This window comes from Nicotiana tabacum, chromosome 19 (assembly GCF_000715075.1).
Source record: "Nicotiana tabacum cultivar K326 chromosome 19, ASM71507v2, whole genome shotgun sequence".
Taxonomy (NCBI): domain Eukaryota; kingdom Viridiplantae; phylum Streptophyta; class Magnoliopsida; order Solanales; family Solanaceae; genus Nicotiana; species Nicotiana tabacum.
This window is the reverse complement of record NC_134098.1, coordinates 2,264,742-2,286,102: the sequence shown is the minus strand read 5'-3', so window position 1 is coordinate 2,286,102 and position 21,361 is coordinate 2,264,742. Positions and strand designations below refer to the sequence as shown.

The 21,361-nt window shown below is 36.5% G+C and overlaps 1 protein-coding gene across 1 annotated transcript; it reads right to left on the bottom strand.

The window, feature by feature from the left end:
• Window positions 1-828: 828 nt before the first annotated feature.
• Window positions 829-12,024, bottom strand: LOC142173877 (WAT1-related protein At1g25270-like). The gene is made up of 8 exons (XM_075239796.1): window positions 11,879-12,024; window positions 11,340-11,402; window positions 10,249-10,365; window positions 8,184-8,439; window positions 7,897-8,055; window positions 6,751-6,902; window positions 6,546-6,608; window positions 829-856 (listed from the first exon to the last, which is right to left on the bottom strand). Exons 1-8 carry the CDS (start codon window positions 12,022-12,024, stop codon window positions 829-831), a joined length of 984 nt encoding a protein of 327 aa, XP_075095897.1.
• Between the last annotated feature and the right edge of the window lie 9,337 nt (window positions 12,025-21,361).

The window sequence follows — 21,361 nt, the reverse complement described above, 5'->3', positions numbered from 1 at the left end:
AAAATTTTAAGTTAGAAAAGTGGACCAGATATGGACCTATGTATAAACGACCTCTAATTCGAATTCTGATAATTCCAAAAGCTCCGTATGGTGATTTTGGGATTAGGAGCGTGTCCGAAATATTATTTGGAGGTTCGTAGAAGAATTAGGCTTGAAATGCCGAAAGTTTAATTTTTGAGAAGTATGACCGGGGGGTGACTTTTTGATACCGAGGTCGCAATTTGATTCTGAAAGTTAGAATACCTCTGTTATGTCATTTATGACTTGTGTGTAAAATTTGAGGTCAATCGGACGTGATTTGATAGGTTCCGGAGTCGTTTGTAGAAATTAGAAATTTCAAAGTTCATTAGGCTTGAATTGGGGTGTAATTCATGATTTTAGCGTTGTTCGACTAAGTCCGTATGATATTTTAGGACTTGTTGGTATATTTGGTTGAGGTTCCAAGGGGCTCGGGTGAGTTTCAGATGGTTAACGGGTTGAATTTTGTACTTGGAGCTCTGCTGGAATTATTTTCTGATGCACCATATGGTTTTGTACTTGGAACTGGGAGATTGGAAATATTTGCTCTTCGCGTTTGCGAAAAGAAGCACGCGTTCGCAAAGGGTGGACTGGGTGTGCATCGCGAAAGCGAGAGGTGTTACGTGTTCGCGAAGAAGAGAGGAAGCAACCGAAGACCCCAGGCAATTGGTCTACGCGTTCGCGTAAGGGGGTGTCGCATTCACGATAGGCTGAACGCGTTCGTGTAGAAGGCATTGGGGCAGAGGTATTTTTGTGCTTCACGAACGCAAGGGTGATGTCGCATTTGCGAAGGAGGAATTTGGACAGGAGTTATTTTATGCTTCGCGAACGCGAGACACTGACCGCGTTGGCGAAGAAGAAAAGTCTGGGCAGTGAGTTTAAGTTTTGAACATGGGACTTCGTCCCATTTTTATTTTTGGCGATTTGGAGCCCGGAATTGAGGCGATTGTGTGTGATTTTCATAGGAAATAATGGGGTAAGCATTCTTAACTCAATATTGGTTAAATTACCCGAATCCATGGTTGTTTTTTTCATTTAATTGGTGAATTGAGTTGGGAAAAATTTGAAAACCCTCATGGTTTAAATTGAAGATTTGAGGGTCGAGTTGGGGTCGGATTTTGGTAAAATTGGTTTGGTTAGACTCGTGGTTGAATGGGTTTCTGGATTTTGTAACTTTTATCGAGTTTCGAGATATGGGCCCCACGAGCGATGTTTTGAGCTAATTTTTAGATTTTTATGGAAAATCATATTTTTCTTTCGGAATTAATTCCAATGAATTTTATTGATTGAAACAAATTATATATGACCAGATTCAAGGCGTTTGGAGACCAATTCACGAGGAAAGGACATTGCAGAATAAGAATTTCGCGGTGTGAGGTAAGTAACGATTGTAAATCTAGTCCTGAGGGTATGAAACCCTAGATTTTGTATCATTCTACTATTTTTAGTGACGCACATGCTAGGTGACGGGCGTGTGGGTGTGTACTGTTGGGGAGTTGTGACTTGGTCCGTCCCATAGCAACTGTAAAGTTGCATACTTTGTTGAAACCATATGATACTTATATGTTTTAGAAAGAATTTCTGTAAATTAGGCTTAATGCCATGTTTGGGCCTTGCGCCAATGCCGTTTGGATCCTTAGGGGTTGTTTATTACCATCTTCTCATTGTTTTCGATTGAAAATCTATACTCAGTTATGTTTATACTTGTTTACCACATAACTCAATTTTATGGCTCTATTTTGATGCATATAAATGTTTTGGGCCGAATGCCCTATTTTACTGAAATGGCCGAGTGGCTTGAGAGGTTTATTACTAAGTGAGACCGAGGGCCTGATTTGTGAGGATGAGTATAGATCGGGGCTGCCTGCCTGCAACATACTTTATTATTATAACACGTGAGTTTTCCGTGCAGCACATGAGTTGTCCGTGCAGATTATATCGCTTGGGCTGAAGGATCCCTCCGAATTCTGTACACACCCCGAGTGAGCGCAGGTACCTACTGAGTGCGAGTGCTGAGTGACTGGGAGGCATGAGTGATTGTGAGGTATGTCCGAGTGGCAAGAGTGATTGTAAGGTATGCCCGAGTGGCAAGAGTGACTGTGAGGTTTGCCCGAGGGGCTGTATATGAGTGATGTTTTTGCCCGAGGGGCTGTTTATGATTTCATTATTTTCGCTCACCTTTGTATAGAGCCTTTGTTTGAAAAACTGTTGGAAAAATATCTTTAAATGATTTTTATTAAAACTGGGTTTAAACGAGATGATTTGATTCAAATAATAATTTTTAAAGTATGTTATACTTTACTGAGATTTCATGACATGAACGTTATATGCTTTATCGCTTGTCACTACTACTCAGTCTTTATTTATTGTCGTTACTTACTGAGTTAGCGTACTCACGTTACTCCCTACACCTTGTGTGCAGATTCATGTGTAGCTGGACACAATAGCGGTTATTAAGTGTTCTGGTTGCAGATTTTCTTGGAGATAGCAAGGTAGCTGTTTGGCGATCGCAACCCCTGCTCTTCTCCCTCTTATCTTCCTCTAGTTGTATTTAGCTATTTTTCAGGTTGAGTTAACCTTGATATTGTTAGACAGATTGTAGTAGATGCTCATGACTAGTGACACCCGATGTCAGGCTTTTCTTTTTCGCACTTCTGTTTTCCTTGATTTGAACTCCTTAAATGAAGGTTTTATGTTACATAGTATTGAAATTATCTTTGAAATAAAAATATCAGTTTGTTTGGAAATGAGTCGGCTTGCCTAGTTCCACGATAGGCGCCATCATGACAGATTAGGTTTTTGGGTCGTGACACACACCATAGTAAACATATCAACGGGCTGGGCCTCCCCCTCTAGGACGCCCTCTACCCGCCTGTCCTTCACCCCTAACTGCATATGTAGGTAGAGTAGCAACTGAAATGGAGCCCGTGGCTTGAGTGCTCTGATGTAATATGTCCCTCCAAAGTCTGGAAAAATTTCTCATAATATGACTAGTATAATGACACTCATAACATCCCTATGCGGGTTCAGATGCTTATACTGAGTCTGTGTTGGATAACTGGAATAACCATTATAGGAGTCTCGTATAGGTGGTGCATTAAAAGAAATTACTAGTGGACCCCGAGTAATCTGATATGCGAACTAAGCTGTCCGACTACTCGAGTCTCCGCCATAATGAGTTATAGCTGCAGAGTAGCATCCAGTGAATTCTCTAGAAACTTGAGACCTCTTGGTCTCCTTATTTTCCTTTTCCTCACCCCAAACACGTTCTAACATCTTGGCAATCTCCACCACTTGCTGAAATGAAGTATTATCTTGTAATCTTAGAGTCATACAGAATCTAAGATCATAACTGAGTCCTTTAGTGAATATATGGGCTCTCTCTCTGGTTGAAGGAACTAAAGTAAGAGTATGAAGGGCTAAATCTTTGAACCTGATGACATATTCTGACACCATCATGGTGCCCTGACGTAACCGTTCAAACTATGTGCGCCACGCATCTCGGAGAGTCTGGGGAACAAACTCTTTCAAAAATATTTCTGAAAACTGAGCCCAAGTTGGGTGCGTTGCATCGACTAGTCTGTCCTCTTCATAAGCTTGCCACCATTGATACGATGCTTTTGACAGCTGAAATGTAGTAAAGGCAACTCCGCTCACTTCCACAATACCCATGGTGCGGAGAATACGTGACACTTTTCTAGAAATCTGTGGGCATCCTCGGTAGTTGTGCCACTGAAGGTAGGTGGATTATACCTCTTAAATCTCTCAAGTCTCTTTTGTTCTTCTTCTGATGCCTCTGACCTGACCTCAGACTGAACCGGAATAACAGGCTATACAGGTACTATACCCGGAACCTGACCGATAGGAACCTGCTACTATAGAGAACGGGCGGTAGGAGTCAGAGCTCCGCTATGGGGGCTGCCTCTGGCGCTGGTTCCAGTACCTGCAAGAAATCCTAGGACCAGGGACAACGCCCCGCGCTACCCTGAGTGCTGGCGATGGGAAATGATTTAATACGGATCTAATGCTTCAATTAAACCTGAATTTGGAGCTCGTTTGCTTAATGTGATACTACGTATTCTTGAAGAATCGATGTCAAAACATTCTAGGTTCGATGTAGAAACATAGCAAATCAAGTCCGATTGACCTCAAAGTTTGTACACAAGTAATAAATGACATAACAGACCTATCAAAATTTTCATCACCGGATTCCAACCCCGATATCAATAAAGTCAACTCCTAGTCAAACTTTCAAACCTTCCATTTTCAACTTTCGCCATTTCAAGCCAAAATCAACTACGGACTTCCAAATAAATATCCGGACATACTCCTAAGTCTAAAATCACCACACGAAGCTATTGGTATCATAAAACTTTCATTCCGGAGTCGTTTGCTTAAAAATCGACTCTCTAGTCAACTCTTTTCTCTAAGATTCTTAATTAAGAATTGTTCTCCCAATTTGATCCCAAATCGTCCGAAAACTAAACTCAACCACACACAAGTCATAATGCATATTACAAAATTGTTCGAGACCTTAAGTTGATGTACGGGGCGTAAATTTTTAAAACGACAAGTCGGGTCGTTACATAAATAATATCCCATATATAAATGCTAGTGATATATTCAACGACTTGACTTAAAAGGCCAATTTCACGTGCTTGATCACTGAACTTTACTGTTTCGTATCAATACAATTACAAATTATTTTTGTATAATTAAAAATAATACAACGAATAAAGTTTATTGACTTTAATCATGCAGAAAATAGTATTGTGATTTTATTAATATATAGGGTTAAGTTTATTGACCACGCATGTCTATATTTGTTGGTTAAGCAAGGTATCATACGGGTATTTTGATTAAAATAAAATGTGAGACTGTGTTCACCAGAATCATTTTGCCTCCCTTAATTGATGAACAGAACTTCTTTTCTTAAAAGAAACTGATTAGATTGAAGAAAACGTGGTATTTTTCCAATTTGCTCATCTAAAAATGAGAAAAATGCAAGAGTGTTTTTGTGTTCACTGCTTAAGAAATGTCACAGTGTGGAAATGGTCCAAGAAAATTTCTGTAAGTCTAATTCAATTAATTTAAGGTGGTCCTATTGACCAAGAATTTAAGGTGAGAGAAAGCAAACTTGAAGCCCATTTGTCGTTTGAGCCCATCAATTAGATCTTCATTGTTCTAATTTGAGAAATTTTCAGAAATCACTATTGTTTAGTAGCTATTAACTTTCTATAGCTACCATATATATAATTACTTTCTATAGCTACTATTCAGTTGTTATAGTAATGTATTCGTTGTATTCGCGCTGATGTATTCATGAATACATCAGCAAAAAATACCTAAAAATCAGGGCAGTCCAGTTGTACGCGCATGTATTCACATGTATTTGTGCCATGTATTCATGAATACAACAACAAAAAGCGCCAAAAATCAAGGCAATCCAGCTATACGTGCATGTATTCATATGTATTCGCGCTGATGTATTCATAAATACAACAGTAAGAAGCGCCTAAAATAAGGGCAGTCCAGCTGTACGTGCATGTATTCACATGTATTCGTGTCATGTATTCATAAATACAATAGCAAAAAGCGCCTAAAATCAGGGCAGTCCAGTTGTACACGCATGTATTCACATGTATCTGCGCATGAACGCAACAGTAAAAATCGCCTAAAATCAGGGCAGTCTAGCTGTACCACGCCATGTATTCATGAATACAGTAACAACAATCACCTTAAAAATAGGTATGTCCAGCTGTCTAAGAGAGAGGAAAAACATAAATAGTGTATTTCATGCCTTATTTCATGCTTCAATAGTAGTATATACCATAAATACTTATTTTGATATAAAATATAAAAGCTAGTTATAAAAAATAATATTTTAAAATAATTTTGGTTTATAATAAATATATCGTATACATTTGTTATATGAGGTAAATTTTCTTTCTAATTTCTTAATGGCCTAAAAGTTGGAATAGAATGGAAAACCCCAACTTTAAAAAAAGGTGAAAAGCATCAAAATCAAATTACTTGCAAGCTTAAAAGATTTGAGATCTTCAATACTAACCCTTCACTCGTTGGGTATCGTGGGGTTGTCTCGAGCTTTTCTTTTACTTATTATGTTAAGTCTTAGAGACTTCATAGATAAGAGAAAACTTCAAAAGTTTAGATTTAAATTGTGAAAGCTCTGATATAATGGAAAAACTTATAACCCATTAAAAAAACACTACGATGAAATAAGAGATGATTATATTTTAACTCATATATTCACTATTTTTGGGCCGTGGTACTTTAGCTGCATTTATGCATATACACTTACACCTTCTCTGTATCCTTATCAAAATATAATTTTAAGACTTAACCTTAGAAGATGACATCCCAATAAAAAAAAGTTTATGACTTTGATGCATTGATCTTGCTACGTTACAGTCTTTAGATGCAATTATAATTGTTATCCCAACAATTAGATTCCTTCAACATTATGTGTGGCTTCTTCGTTGCTTGATTGATTTAATGCCTTCCGCTCTTTTTCTTTCCCCCACAACACAAGATATAATCCCGCTATTATCAAACCACCACCTATGACACTGTAGATAATAAGTAGATCCAAGAATCCTATGTCAGAATTTATGTTAATTTATCACTGAAATTTGTTAAACTATTTTACATTTTTTACTCAATTAGGAGGTTAACGTAATTACAACAAAACATAAGAATAATCCGTTATACCTTCCAACATATACTGCCTCGTCAAGAAACATTGCACTTGCTAGTGCTACAAAAATAAGTGTCATAGGATTGAAAATTGATACAAACAAAGGACCCCTTTTTTGGGAGCACCACGTCATGAGAATAACAACAATCCCAGACCCTAAAACTCCCTACCATAACAAAAAGATTATTAGCATAATACGAATATATGGAAGCTAATGCAGTATTTGCTATTACATACAATTACTTACATAATATAAACCGACAAGGGTTGTGGTGTATATATGTAGATATCTTTTTATTCCCTTAATTAAAAGTTTTGAGTTCAAGCTCTATGTATGAAAAAATTCTAGCCGGGGGCGTTTTTCCTTAATGGGTCTTACACGATACGAATCCAAATTAGTCAATCCCCAATGCAAATTTCAAACAGGAGGAAAATTAAAAATTACTTATTGTAAGTTTTTATGATCTAACTATTAACAATTAGATTTCATAGAAATGGCAAGAAATTTAGGTGCAGTAGTTTATTCATTTTATTTGTTAAATAATATTAGAAGCATGCTATTTTTAATGATCACTCTTTTGAAAACACATTAATATCCAAATAATATACATTATAATAAAATAGTATCAACACTAGAATAAGAATTAGTTGAATAATAGTATTAGCTCAATTTGTCGTAGTATACGGGCTTCCTATTGGGCACAATTTTAGAAGTGATTTTTAAAAAACATACATGTACATTTATACCGATGACTTAATATTTCTTGGAGAAGATCATTCAATACCATATGAAAAGCATTTAAAACTAAAAGAAAGGAGTAAAGTTTTACCATATCTTTCAAAGATCAATATGATAATTGCATATATAAAATTTTACCTAACTAGTAAAATCCTCAAGCTCCTCTAAATACGTTTTCTTCGGATTTTTTCTTTTACTAGAATGGTATCAGATCTCTATTATGAACCTTACACGTAGAATAGTTTTCCATCATTGTAAGAAATATTTTACACTATCAATAATCTGAAAATATCTGCAACTAAGCCTCCTTAGAATATGAAATTTATAATCTTGAAAATAATATCGATTACCCGATAGTAACTTGATTGTGCAAAAATATTTTATACTAACGATATATATACCTTAAACTTTATTTTCTTACCATATAAAGAACGATGAAAAGCCTTATGGACCAGCCAAGCTTCCATTGATTACTTTCATGATCAAAACATAATGCAAATATAGTCGACTGAATTGCTCCCATAAGGCTCATCCAAGCAGCACTCGAGTAATGACATGGGTAGTCATTACCTATCTTTTCCTATAAAAAATAAAAGACGAACTTAATTCTCGGCTAAATTTGGTTGTGTAGGCATAAGAAGTAAGTTGCATTCTGTAATTAATTATATTGAAGACGAAAGATGAAAAATAAATTTCGAATTTTTTTACGAGTAATACTGTCCAGAGTGCATAACAGAAACTCGATCTCAATGCAAGTATTATACCCAAGGAGAAGCTGTTGCCAGATTGTAACTTTTCATGTGATCCAGTTGTAGTTGTATGATGCAAAAAATGAATTTTAAAAGACCACATTGGAAGTTGTCGACCTTTGTAAAATGTCATTACCATGGCTCCTGTGACACATATAATTGTTCCAAGGGACTTTGCTTTGCCACTTACTTTATGCAATGACAATTTCTCCGATCTATGAAAATCAATTTGAAGAAAGTGAGGTTGATGTATACATAACACATGAAAAAAATATGCAAGTGGACGATAATATTTTTTGGGGGGTTAGGGAGGGGGGAGGGTTTATATATTTATAAATTATTAGAGAATGAACCAAAATAGTTGTTTACCCCATTGCATAAACTAAAACTAGCAAGCAGATATATATATATATATATATATATATATATATATATATATATATATATATATATATATATATATATATAATATAAACATCTAATTCATTTGATTCCGCAAGGCGAGCTAATCGTACACGATGACACAAATTATTACTAGCCTCCTACGTAACATATGCGAGTCGGGAGCATTAGCAGGAGAAGTCATAAGCCCTTCAATCTACTCCTCAAAGCAAGAATAGATGATCACTTTCTTAATAATTCAAATAGATAGTTCTGCTCTCATCAAGGGAAGCTTTTCACTAAATAAGAAGCTTATTGGCTCGCCACATGTATAATCCATATATAATATAATATATGTATATTCGTGTATGTATAATTTATGTATATAATCCATGTTTTGACTGTGACTCTCTTCTCAAACAAAGTTGATAGATTTTTCACTTTCTCGGTCAAAAAGAAAACAGGGTTCATCACTTGCCCATTTCATTTGACTGAATATTTTTTTGCAGTATTGATAAATGATTAGTGTCATGTATTATCTTCATGTTTAATTTATTAAACAAATCACCCAGTTTGTTCAAAGAAACTAGACAATTAATTGACGGATTAATCAAGTCCTAAAGGGGCATTAGCAACTTGAAGAAATATAATTTTCAATTTCCAACTTGAAAAAGTTTTAATGGATACATCTTGATGACAAAATAAAATCCTAACCACCATAGCTTGAATTTAATTTTTTAAGTTGTTGATGGTAAACTGCGTATATAACATGCAAAGAATTAAAATAATAATTTGATCATTTATCGGTCTTGCCGTTAGAAAAAAATTAGAGGTGTATTTGTAACAGTATTTTGAAGAAGTCAGGTTGATGGATACATATCATGAATATAATATGCAAATGGACTAAAATATTTAAGGCTCGTATAACACTTAAGAAAAATTACGACAAAATACGGAAGAAATGCTAGCCAGGTATATAAGAGAAGCTAAATCATAACTGCAATGACAAGCTTCAAAACCGCGCATATCTCGTCTAAAAACGGACAATATTACCAATGAATTTGACTAATTATAATTTTTATAAATGTGTATTAAAAATCTATAAATAAGTTCATTTAATTAGACTTTTTTTCTCTGGCGTTGCTTCTGGCGAGGGGCAGATTTATAGCCTATTTTACGGGCACGTGAACCAATGATCTCTCCATCAAATTAGATATTTTATGTACATATTATCTAGAATTGATCTGGAGGAGTATGATCAATTCTCACGGAATACTTTCTTTTTTCTCTTTTCTTTAGTAGTGCACCCATGTTATAAAAATCCGAGATACGCCTCTTCTTCTGGCATCAAGTGTTTCTTGGAGATTAGAGATAACATAATCACTTATTATGTAATAAGATTATATTTCCTCTAATATTTCATTATTTTATGATAACATTTCACAGCATTCTTGAGTTTAAGATTACACTCAGCATCACAATTCATAACCTTCATAATGTTGTCAACTTTATTATTAGCGAATAATATTAAAGTTACAAGTAAATGATGTGTCACAAAAAATATACGAAATTCACGTTTTTGTTTTTTGTTGCTGCAAAATGTCTCGTTTTTATATATGGATAATATTACGTAATGATCATACCTGAAGAGTATGGCGATAACGATTGTCATGGCTGGTACAAGATTATCAATTGCAGATACAAATACAGGAGATGTCAATTCAATACTTGCGTAAAACAGATTACAGAAGAGTGATCCCCTGTTATATAATTATAAAAAAATTTGTTTAATTCGACGATGTAAATTATAACAAACTCATTATAAATAACAATACATCCAATTATTGGTTGTTCTTGCCTCATCCCTTCATTTATTACAACATTAATAATGTATTGGTATGTTAAACTAAATCTACATTTCTCATTGTTATAAAAAGAATTATTGCAATTTATATCGTACCATTCTTTGAGTATATATACATTTTTTTGACACCTAGCATCAGAAAGTGCAACTACAAAATTCAGAAAACAAATTTTTTTGAAGGATGCATATTGTTTATAAAGCTTCACCTTTTCCTTTTAAATACACAATAATTTTAAGTTTTATACATTGTTAGTATAAAAAAATCATTTAAAGGATATTTACATGTAAGTCTTTAAAAAGTGAAATTTATAATCATGAAAACGAGGCACATTATCTACTATAACAAATAAATAAGACATGATAGTATAAAAATTTCTTTACATTAACGGTGTATATAACTTAGACTCTTACAAAATTACCAAGTTTGACACAATAGGTTAGGCATAATTGACTCATCTTCTCTTGTAGTTTACTAAAATGCAGATATCTAGCTACCTTCATATTATGAGATTACAGCTCCCTAAGTTTTCTAGAATTTATTTTATTTAAGTACTCACTCCGTTCCATTTGTATGACATTTTTTTCTCATTGATCCGTTTAAAAAAAGAACGACATTTTATTACATTTGCAAAAAATAAGCTTTAAGCTTTTTATTTTACGCTTAATGAAAAGTTTCAATAGCGACATAAATATTGTGACATATATACAAGTCTTATAACCACACAAATATTACGACATGTTTAATTAAGACCGCAAGCTTTTTAAAAAAATCTTTGTTTCTTAAATTTCATGCCGAGTCAAATTATCCATACAAAAATATTTATACAGTAATTTCAGTTGAAACTCAAAATCAAGAGAGAGAGTACTCACCCTAGTAAACCTGAGATAAATGCTTGTAGCAAGAAAGCCCAGGTTATGTTCGGTCTTCTTCTCCTATTTTAGAAACCAAAAACTAGTCAGACGAGATATTCGTACAAAATTATTGAAATAATTATGAATTCATTTTGTCCCAAAGAGAAAAAAAAAGACTCCATATATTTGAAGATTTATCGTGAATTAACAAGTTTTACGTCGACTGTCAGCCTACTGTAACCTTTCTTCTTTATCTGTGTTTGGGATCGACAATGTGAGTAATCTCTCACCGGAAAAGTTCAAAAAGAAAAAAGGATAATCGTACATACTATATATATATCATTAACACAAAATCTCTACTAGTTAAACCGAAGTTAAATAAACACGGAATATATGCTTATATTAATGAAGAACGCGCATTTCTGACGGACGTTCCGTCACTTCAGAAATTGATTCTTCGGTAAGAAATTTCCGACAAAAAATCAGTCGAAATTATTACCGACGAAAATTTTCGAATTTCATGAGAAATTAGGGTGTTTTTAGTATTGAGTAATTACCACTCAACCACAAGGGCGACGGGGCCAAGAAAAGCTGCAGAGAAAATCCAGCGATATACGACCATTATTCTGACTGACATTCCATCTTCTGTCGCCACTTTCGACAATAAAATGTTGCCTCCCAATAGCAAGGCAACAACAACCATGGCTATTATATGGTTTGTCCTTTGAAGGAAATTACTCATTTCCTGTGTAGTACTCCCTCGGTCTCGGTTTATATGACACTATTTGATTCGATATGATATTTACTAAAGAAATACTCCCTATGTCCCATTTTATATGGCGATGTTTTACTCGACACAGGAGTTTCAGAAAAAAAGAAAGAGTTTTAAATTAGTGGTCTAAAACAAACCTTAAATATTTATGTAACTGTAAATCAATTCATTAACGATAAAGTAGAAATCTAAAGATGAATTATTTTTAAATAAAGAAAAATAATATTCTTTTTGGGACCGAAAGGAAGAATACTCACAAAATGAGACGGAGGAAATAGTTGTTTAAGCAAGAGGAATATACTAGAATAGAGGGAAGAAAGAACATTGCTAGAAAGATAATGTTTCTCGACTAACTTGATGCAAATGACTAGTACAAAGAGACCTATTTATAGCTGAAAAAAAGAATCGATATAATCCTTTAAGTACATTTTAATGAAACTTAAAAAATTAAAATTTTATGTATCTTTAGTTGCTAGTCAATTCAAACATTGATTTCAAGCATGCTTTTATAAAACTATAAAGAATGGTCAAAATTATTTACCACTAGATGAACACCAATTTAAAATGCTTGTGATGACATATTAACAGGAATCCTTCGTTGAAATCTACTAGAATATAGGCATATGACAACAGTGCCAAAACCGTTGCAATAGGTAGAAATACCGTTGCAATATCTATACTTTTTTCGCTGGCCGATCTATTGCATCGGTTATTTAATCAAATTGAACGGTTCAAAAGCACTGCTATATTATTTTGTGCAACGATGTACCCTTCTATTTGGATGTAAATAATTATTTACCATATAATGAATCATAATAAATGCACTGAAATTTATGTAAACCACGAAGGAAACTATTGATTAACAAAATCATAATTCAAAATATTCGATTAGTTTTTATTCATATATAACGAAAAATATATAGTATTATTTGACAATTCAAGGATTAGCATGAATAAATTTGCAATAAGTTCATAAAAATATAATCATAAAATATTTGAGCATCTAACAACGATCAAACAATACTGTTATGTAAGGTCTTCACTGCTTTTGTCTATCCTTTGTTATTTGCTTCACCTACAAAAGCCGATAAATAAATGAATCGGCAAAAGTTTCACAAAATAATATATTCGTTACATTTTATCTACTAGTTTTTGGGCGTGCGTTTTGAGTGTGTACCCGTTGTCACTAAGTACACTTAAAAACACATAAATAGTAATAAATAATATATTTGAGTTATAAAATAAAAAATTAAAGCATAACGATAACAACTCAATCTCTCTATCTGAATAGTTGTGCCCCATATATGCTTTGAACCTTTGTACACGTTGGAATTGTTGAGTTGAGACTCGAGGATAGATTCCGACACTTAATTATTGGAATTTAAAATTTGCATCACAAATTTCTGGTACCTGATGCGTCGCAATTGCGAGCACTAGGCCGCAATCGCAGAATGTGGAGCTGGGCATGTTTCGCGATAGCGGGGAGGGACTCCGCTTACCCTTCGCGAACAGAGGCTGATCTAATATTCAAATTGTGATGATCCGAAATGTTATTTTTAAATTTAATATTTATTTATGTGTTTTGAAACTTCGAATAGCACCATTTAGTATTCCTTGTGTAACGACTCGGCCGGTTATTTTGAAAGTTGTAGTCTTGTTCCCCCATTTACTGCTCATTTTGTACTTTATAGCTGTTATGTGACTTTTCGGGGTAGTCAGTTCGGGTCCGTTGAGATTTTGAAATGAATTGAGACACTTAGTCTCCAAGATGAAAACTTAAGTTGAAAAGGTTGACCTATGTGTAAACGACCCCGTAATAGAGTTTCGATGATTCCAATAGCTCTGTATGGTGATTTTGGACTTAGGAGAGTGTCCGGATTGTTAATCGGAAGCTCGTAGTTAAATTAAGCTAGAAATGGCTAAAATAGAAATTTAAGTTTGGAAGTTTGACCGAGTAGTTGACTTTTTGATATCGGGGTTGGAATCTAGTTCTGAAAATTTGAATAGGTCTGTTATGTCATTTATGACTTGTGCGCAAAATTTGAGGTCAACCGGACTTGATTTGATAGGTTTCAGCATCGAATGTAAGAGTTGGAATTTCTTAATTTCATTAGGCTTGAATTGGGGTATGATTCGTATTTTTAGCGTTGTTTGATGTGATTTTAGGCTTCGACTAAGATCGTATGATATTTTAGGACTTGTTGGTGTAATTGGTTCAGGTCCCGGGAGCCTTGGGTGAGTTTCGGATGGCTAACAAATCAATTTTTGGATTTGGTGTTTTGCTCAGGTTTTCTGGTGCATAGGTCTGGTTTTCTTCTACGCGACCGCGTGAGAAGGTCTGTGATCGCGTAGGGTTAAGTGGGCAGTGGAGATTTTTACTCTACGCGATCGCGTGTAGGGAACCGCGATCACATATCTTAAGGAAACTGAGCATCGCGAACGCGTGGGCTAGGTCGCGTTCGCGAAGAGGAAAGGAGGAAGAAGCTGGGCCACACGCCTAATGCTTCGCGATCGCGTGAATAAGTCCGTCTAACCTTCGACTGATTGATACGCATGCGGTGGTATAAGGTCTGAGAGTTGAAACACATGCGGTGAGATAAGGGTGGCTTGATAAGCGTGGCTAGTAGGGGAACTACTAGAAGTCATGCGGTATGATAAGGGTGGCTAAAACGCGGGATGCTATTTCGGGAGAAATGATTTCTTTAAAATTAAATGTGAAGGCTCCCGCGGTGATATAAGAAAATGAGATATTGTGAATTTATTTATGATTTGGGACTACGAGGCGGTACCTCGGGAGTGCCCTTGTTGATATTTCGTTATTGCTGCATTTGCCTTTGGTTATTTTGTATTTTCCTTAAAGTTGTAAATTTCTATTTTCCTTCCGCGAGATATTATTTGCCCTTATTCTGTGTAGTTAAATTGTGACATGCTACTTACTTGATTCATTCCCATTGTCATTTTATTATTATTGTATTGTTAAAATTTTCACCTTGTCTTTTATTATTTCTAGTAGGGCCTGACCTGATCTCGTCACTACTCTACCTAGATTAGGCTTGGCATTTACTGGATACCGCTGTGCCATACTCATACTACGCTTTTGTATTTTTTTTGTGTAGATCCACGTACTTCCTATCATACCAGGCATCAGTAACTAGCCGTACGCGGAGACCTTAAGGTATATCTGTCAATGCCCGCAGACCTCGGAGTCCCTTTCAATCCTTATTATGTTATTTTCCTTATTCTCTTTGAACTTTGATGTATAGAGACACTTAGAATAAATTCGTAGTATCTTATGACTTATTTCTACCGGGTTTTGGGAGTTATAATTATTTGAATTGCAGTTTTATTTATTTTAGATTTACATTCAATTATTTCATAAATTATTAGGCTTACCTAGTCTTAGAGACTAGGTGCCATCACGACATCCTACAGAGGAAATTTGGGATCAAGATACCTCGACTTGCGTGCGCAGTGTGTATATATTTTCGGAAATATTTTATGTGAAATAAATTGATAAAAATGTTAAATAATGGTTTAAAACTTAACTGAGTTGACTTCGATCTTTCTTTAGCAAATAGATCCAGATCTATGTTTTGATGGTCCCGGTAGGTCTGTATCGTGATTTGGGACTTGGGCGTATTCCCGGAATTTAATTTGGAGGTCTCTAGCTTGAGTTATCGCCATTTATTGAAAATTGGAAGTTTGAAAGTTTAAAGAATCCAAAATTTGACTATCAATTTGACTTTATCGATATCTGATTCGGATTGAAATTCTAAGAGTTGGAATAGCATCGTTATGTCATTTATGACTTGTGCGCCAAATTTGAAATCATTCCGGATTCATTTAATACGTTTCGGCGCGAGTTTTGTAAAGTGAAAAGTTTGAAACTCATAAGTCCGGATCGAGCCGTGAATTATAATTTCCACGTTATTTGACGTGATTTTAGACCCCAAGTAAGTTCGCATTATGTTACGGGGCTTGTTGAAATATTTAGACGAAGTCCCGAGGGGCTCGAGTAAGTTTCAGACGAGTTTCAGATCATTTTTGTTCATGAACACATGTCTGATTATATTTCGTAAATCCATGTTTATATTCATCATTTATTTCGGGTTTATATGGAAGAAATTAGCTTTTTTGTAAAACTTTCCAAAAATGAAACTTTAGGATTTGAAAAGCAATCCAATGTCGGAATTATATAATTTTAGTATGGTTGAACTCGTATCGGAACATGTGTCCGTATTCCGTAATTTTTTGTCGGATTCCTAAAAGTGAGCCCCATGTTGACTTTTGGTTGAAAATGACTTAAATTAAGTCTCTTTCAAATTATGAATAATTTCTAAAGCTCTAATTGAATTGTTGGCCGATAATTTGATAGGTTTAATTGGTTTGGAGGCTAATTCGAAAGGAAAGGCTGTGGTCGAGTGATCACTTGAAATTTTTTAAACAAGATAAGTGTCGTGGTTAACCTTGACTTGAGCGAGTAAGACTTGTTTGTCTATTTGCTACTTGATTTAATGTGCGGGTACAACGTATATGTGAGGTGGCAAGTACTTGTGAGTTGTGATTGAGTCAAAGCATGCAAGTGAAATTTGTTAATTGTGAATAATTTCCTATTTAATTAAGACATTCATGCTTAAGTTTATTATTATTTATTTGATCATTATTCATGAATTGCTAGTTTAATTATTGTTGAATATTGTGAAAGAGTGTAAAAGCATGAAGGGTGATTCCGTGTCATTTATATTATCATTGTCATGGTGAGAAAGAGTGTAAAAGCACGAAGGGTGATGCCATGCAATTCTCACATTATTATTTATTGATTTATGAAGTGAGGAAGAGAGTTAAAGCACGAAGGGTAATATCGTGCCATTTAAATTATTTATTCATCATACCGTGGCAAGAAAGAGAGTTTAAGCACGAAGGGCGATGACGTGCCATTCATATTATTTATTCATCATTTTATGGTCAGGATGAGAGTAAAAGCACGAAGGGTGGTGCCGTGCCATTTTCTTATTATCAACTACTTATTTTATTGTTGATGAATTAATTGGCTTTTACGTGACCCTTCTCCTATTGAAATTTTTATATCATTCCCCTTCGCATGTTCCCTCCCAAATTTGTAAATTGTTAATTATTGTGTTCATTGTTGCTTCGTATTTGTATATACTTGTACATGTTGTTTACGTATGTGTCTTGTCATAGCCTAGTCACCACTTTGTTGAGGTTAGACTCGTTACTTACAGAGTACATGGGGTCGGTTGTACTCATGCTACACTCAGCACTTCTTGTGCAGATTTTAGAGTTGGTACCAACGGCATACCATAGACATGCTCGGATTCAACTACCTAGAAGATACTTGAGGTATAGCTGCACAACGCCCGCAGTTCTGAAGTCCCCTTATACCTTATCTTAGTTGTGTATTATCTTTCAAATAACTTAAATTTTATCCTGACCTTTATTTGTATTATTCTAGGTGCTCGTGCACTTATGACACCAGATTTGGGAATGTATTTTGATGATTCGGTTGTTATGGTTTTTCGCACTTTATTTCCGTAACCGAATTCCATTTAATTTTATTTGTTTAAAAATTGTTAAGATTATTCTAACGTTGACTTGCCTAGCAAGTGAAATGTTAGGATCCAACACGGTCCCGAAGGTGGGGATTTCGGGTCGTGATAAGTTAGTATCAGAGCACTAGGTTACTTAGGTCTTACGAGTCATGAGCAAGCTTAGTAGAGTCTGAAGGATCAGTACGGAGACGTCTGTACTTATCTTCCGGAGGCTATGGAGTTTAGGAACAATATCACTTCTTTCTTATTATTTCGTGCGATTTTATTCTATCAACGATAATTGAACCATTCTATTCTTATTCTCTCACAGATGATGAGAACATGTACTACATCTACCGCCGGATCAGAGCCAAAGCCTCTAGTGGCAACTATGACTAGGGGTAGGGGCCGAGGCCGAGGTTGCGCTAAAGGCTGAGGTAGAGGCAGAGGTAGAGCTCAGTCTAGATATAGAGCAACAACACCTATTGTAGAACCTCAGGTGGATTTGGAAGCGGAGTTTCCAACTCAGACTGTACCTGTTGGACCAGTTCAGGTCCCGGAAGGATTCATAGCTACTCTAGTACTTCAGGACGCTCTAGTCCGTTTGGTGAGCCTAATGGAGGGTGTGGCCCAGAATGGTACATTTCAAGTGACACCGGCCGTCTCACAGGCTGGGGGAGGAGCACAGAATCGCATTACTCCCGCTCCGGAGCAGATGGCTTCCCAGAATCAGGCTCTAGCAGTCCCACCAATTGGGGTAGTTCAGCCAGTTGTTGCGGCACAGGCCGGTGATAGGCCCACCATGTCTTCTGAGGCTTTATTGAGATTCGACAAGTTTACTAAGCTCTTTCCAGTTCACTTCAGTGGTACACCTTTTGAGGACCCACAGGATTATCTTGACCGTTGTTATGAGGTGTTGCAGAACATAGGAATAGTTGAAAGCAACGTGATTTACTTTGCTGTATTTCAGATGACGGGTTCCGCTAAGAGGTGATGGAGAGATTATGTGTTGAGCAGACCAGCTGGGTCGCATGCACTTACTTGGGAGTAGTTCTCACAGCTATTTCTAGAGAATATTCTCCCTATCACACTGCGAGAGAATTACCGCAGGCAGTTTGAGCGCCTCCCACAAGGCAGTATGATTGTTATTTAGTACGAGACCCGTTTTGTGGATCTAGCCCATCATTCTCTCCTTTAACTTCCTACCGATGGAGAGAGGGTGAGGAGGTCTATTGATGGACTCACTCACCCTATCAGGCTTCAGATGTCCAAGGAAACCGAGGGTGAGATTTCCTTTGAGGCGACTGTTAATGTTGCTAGGAGGATCGATATCATTGTTGCACAGGAGAGATGGCAGGGCTCTGATAAGAGGTCTCGTCATTTTGGTGGATTCAGTGGAACCGCGTATGGAGGCAGGGGTAATTTTAGTAGGGGCATCCTCTCATGCTGTTTTATTTAGCGCTCCAGGCATCCCATAATGTTTCGGGTGGCCGCGACCCTCATATGTCTCATTCTGACCAGCTAGCCTACAGTGCACCACCAGCTCTTATTAGTGCACTTCCGCTCTAGAGTTTTCAGAGTGGTTACTCATGTCGACAATGTTAATAGTCACAACAACTGAGGTCCTGTTATATTTGTGGTGATCCGAGGCACATTGCAATATTTTTCTCTCGGGCACCGGGCAACTCACAGTAGCAGGGTTCTCGTGCCATGGTCCCGGCATCGGTTGCTTCACCGCCCGCTCATCCATCTAGAGGTAGGGGTCAGGCAACCAGAGGTGGAGGTCAGGTTATTAGAGATGGAGGCCATCCAGTTAGAAGCTATCCCATAGATGTAGCTTCGAGTGGTGGGGCCCATCCCCTATTTTATGCTTTTCCAGCTAGGCCTTAGGCCGAGTCATCCAATGTTGTGATCACAGGTATTGTACCAGTTTTCCATAGATATGCCCCAGTTCTATTTGATCTAGGATCTACTTATTCCTATGTGTCCTCCTATTTTTCTTCATATCTGGTTGTGCCTCGTATTTCTCTGAGTGCTTCTGTGTGTGTACACACCGATGGGAGATTATGTTGCGGTAGATCATGTCTGTCATTCGTGTGTGGTTACTATTGAGAGTCTTGACACTAGCATGGATCTTCTACTACTTGATATGGTAGATTTTGATGTCATCTTGGGTATGGATTGACTGTCACTTTATCATGCTATATTGGATTGTTAGGCCAAAATGGTGACCTTAGCCATGCTGGGGCTGCCTCAATTAGAGTGGAAAGATATTCCTGGCAATTCTACCAGCCGGGTTATCTCTTATGTGAAGGCTCGACATATGGTCGAGAAGGGCTGTCTAGCTTATTTGGCGCATATTAGCGATTCTAGTGCGGATATTCCTTCTATGGGTTTCGTCGCAGTTGTCTGTGAGTTTCCAGATGTATTTCCTACAGATTTTTCGAAGATACCGTCCGACAGAGATATTGATTTCTGTATTGATTTGGCTCCGAAAACCATCCCATTTCTATTCCACCATACCGTATGGCCCCGGCGGAGCTAAAGGAATTAAAGGAGCAGTTACAAGACTCGCTTCATTAGGGATTCATTAGACCTAGCATCTCACCCTGGGGTGCACCTGTGTTATTTGTAAAGAAAAAAGATGGTTTAATGCAGATGTGTATAGATATCGGCAGTTAAACAAGGATACTATCAAGAATAAGTATCTGTTGCCAAGAATTGATGACTTATTTGATCAGCTTCAGGTGCCAAGGTATTTTCAAAGATCGATTTGAAGAATGGTTACCATCAGTTGAAGATTAGGGTATCTGATGTTCCTAAGACAACTTTTCGGACTCGGTATGGGCATTATAAATTCCCAGTGATGTCATTTGGGCTAACAAATGCCCCGACAGCATTTATGGATTTGATGAACTGGGTATTCAAGCCCTATTTGGATTCTTTTGTTGTTGTATTCATTGATGCTATCTTGATTTACTCCAGCAGTTGAGAGAAGCTTGAGCAACTTCTTCGGATTGAGCTTCAGACTTTGAAGAATAATCAGTTATATGCCAAAATTTTAAAATTCGAATTTTGGTTAGACTTAGTTGCTTTTTTGGGGCATGTTGTATCGGTAAAAGGCATAAAAATGGATCCTAAGAAGATTGAGACAATTCAGAATTGGCCTAGACCTACTTCAACTATAAAGATTCGGAGTTTCCTGGGGTTGGCAGGTTATTATCGCCGGTTTGTGGAGGGGTTTTCATCTATAGTATCTCCATTGGCAAAATTGACCAGAAGGGTGCCTCATTCAGATGGTCAGACGAGTGTGAGTTGAGCTTTCGGAAGCTCAAGACTGCTTTGACTACGACGCCAGTCTTGGATTTTCCCACAAGTTCAGGATCTTATACGGTTTATTGTGATGCATCTTGCATTGGGCTTGATGCAGTATTAATGCAAGATGGAAGAGTGATTGCATATGCGTTGCGGAAGTTGAAGGTTCAATTTAACATATTCCTGACTTAGAATTGGCAGGCATTGTTCATGCACTGAAGATTTGGAGGCACTACCTTTACGGTGTCTCGTGTGAGGTATTCACTGATCATCGTAGTCTACAATATCTGTTCAAACAAAAAGATCTCAATTTGAGGCAGAGAAGATGGTTGGAGCTATTGAAAGACTATGATATCATCATTTTGTATCATCCCGAAAAGGCCAATGTGGTGGCCGATGCTTTG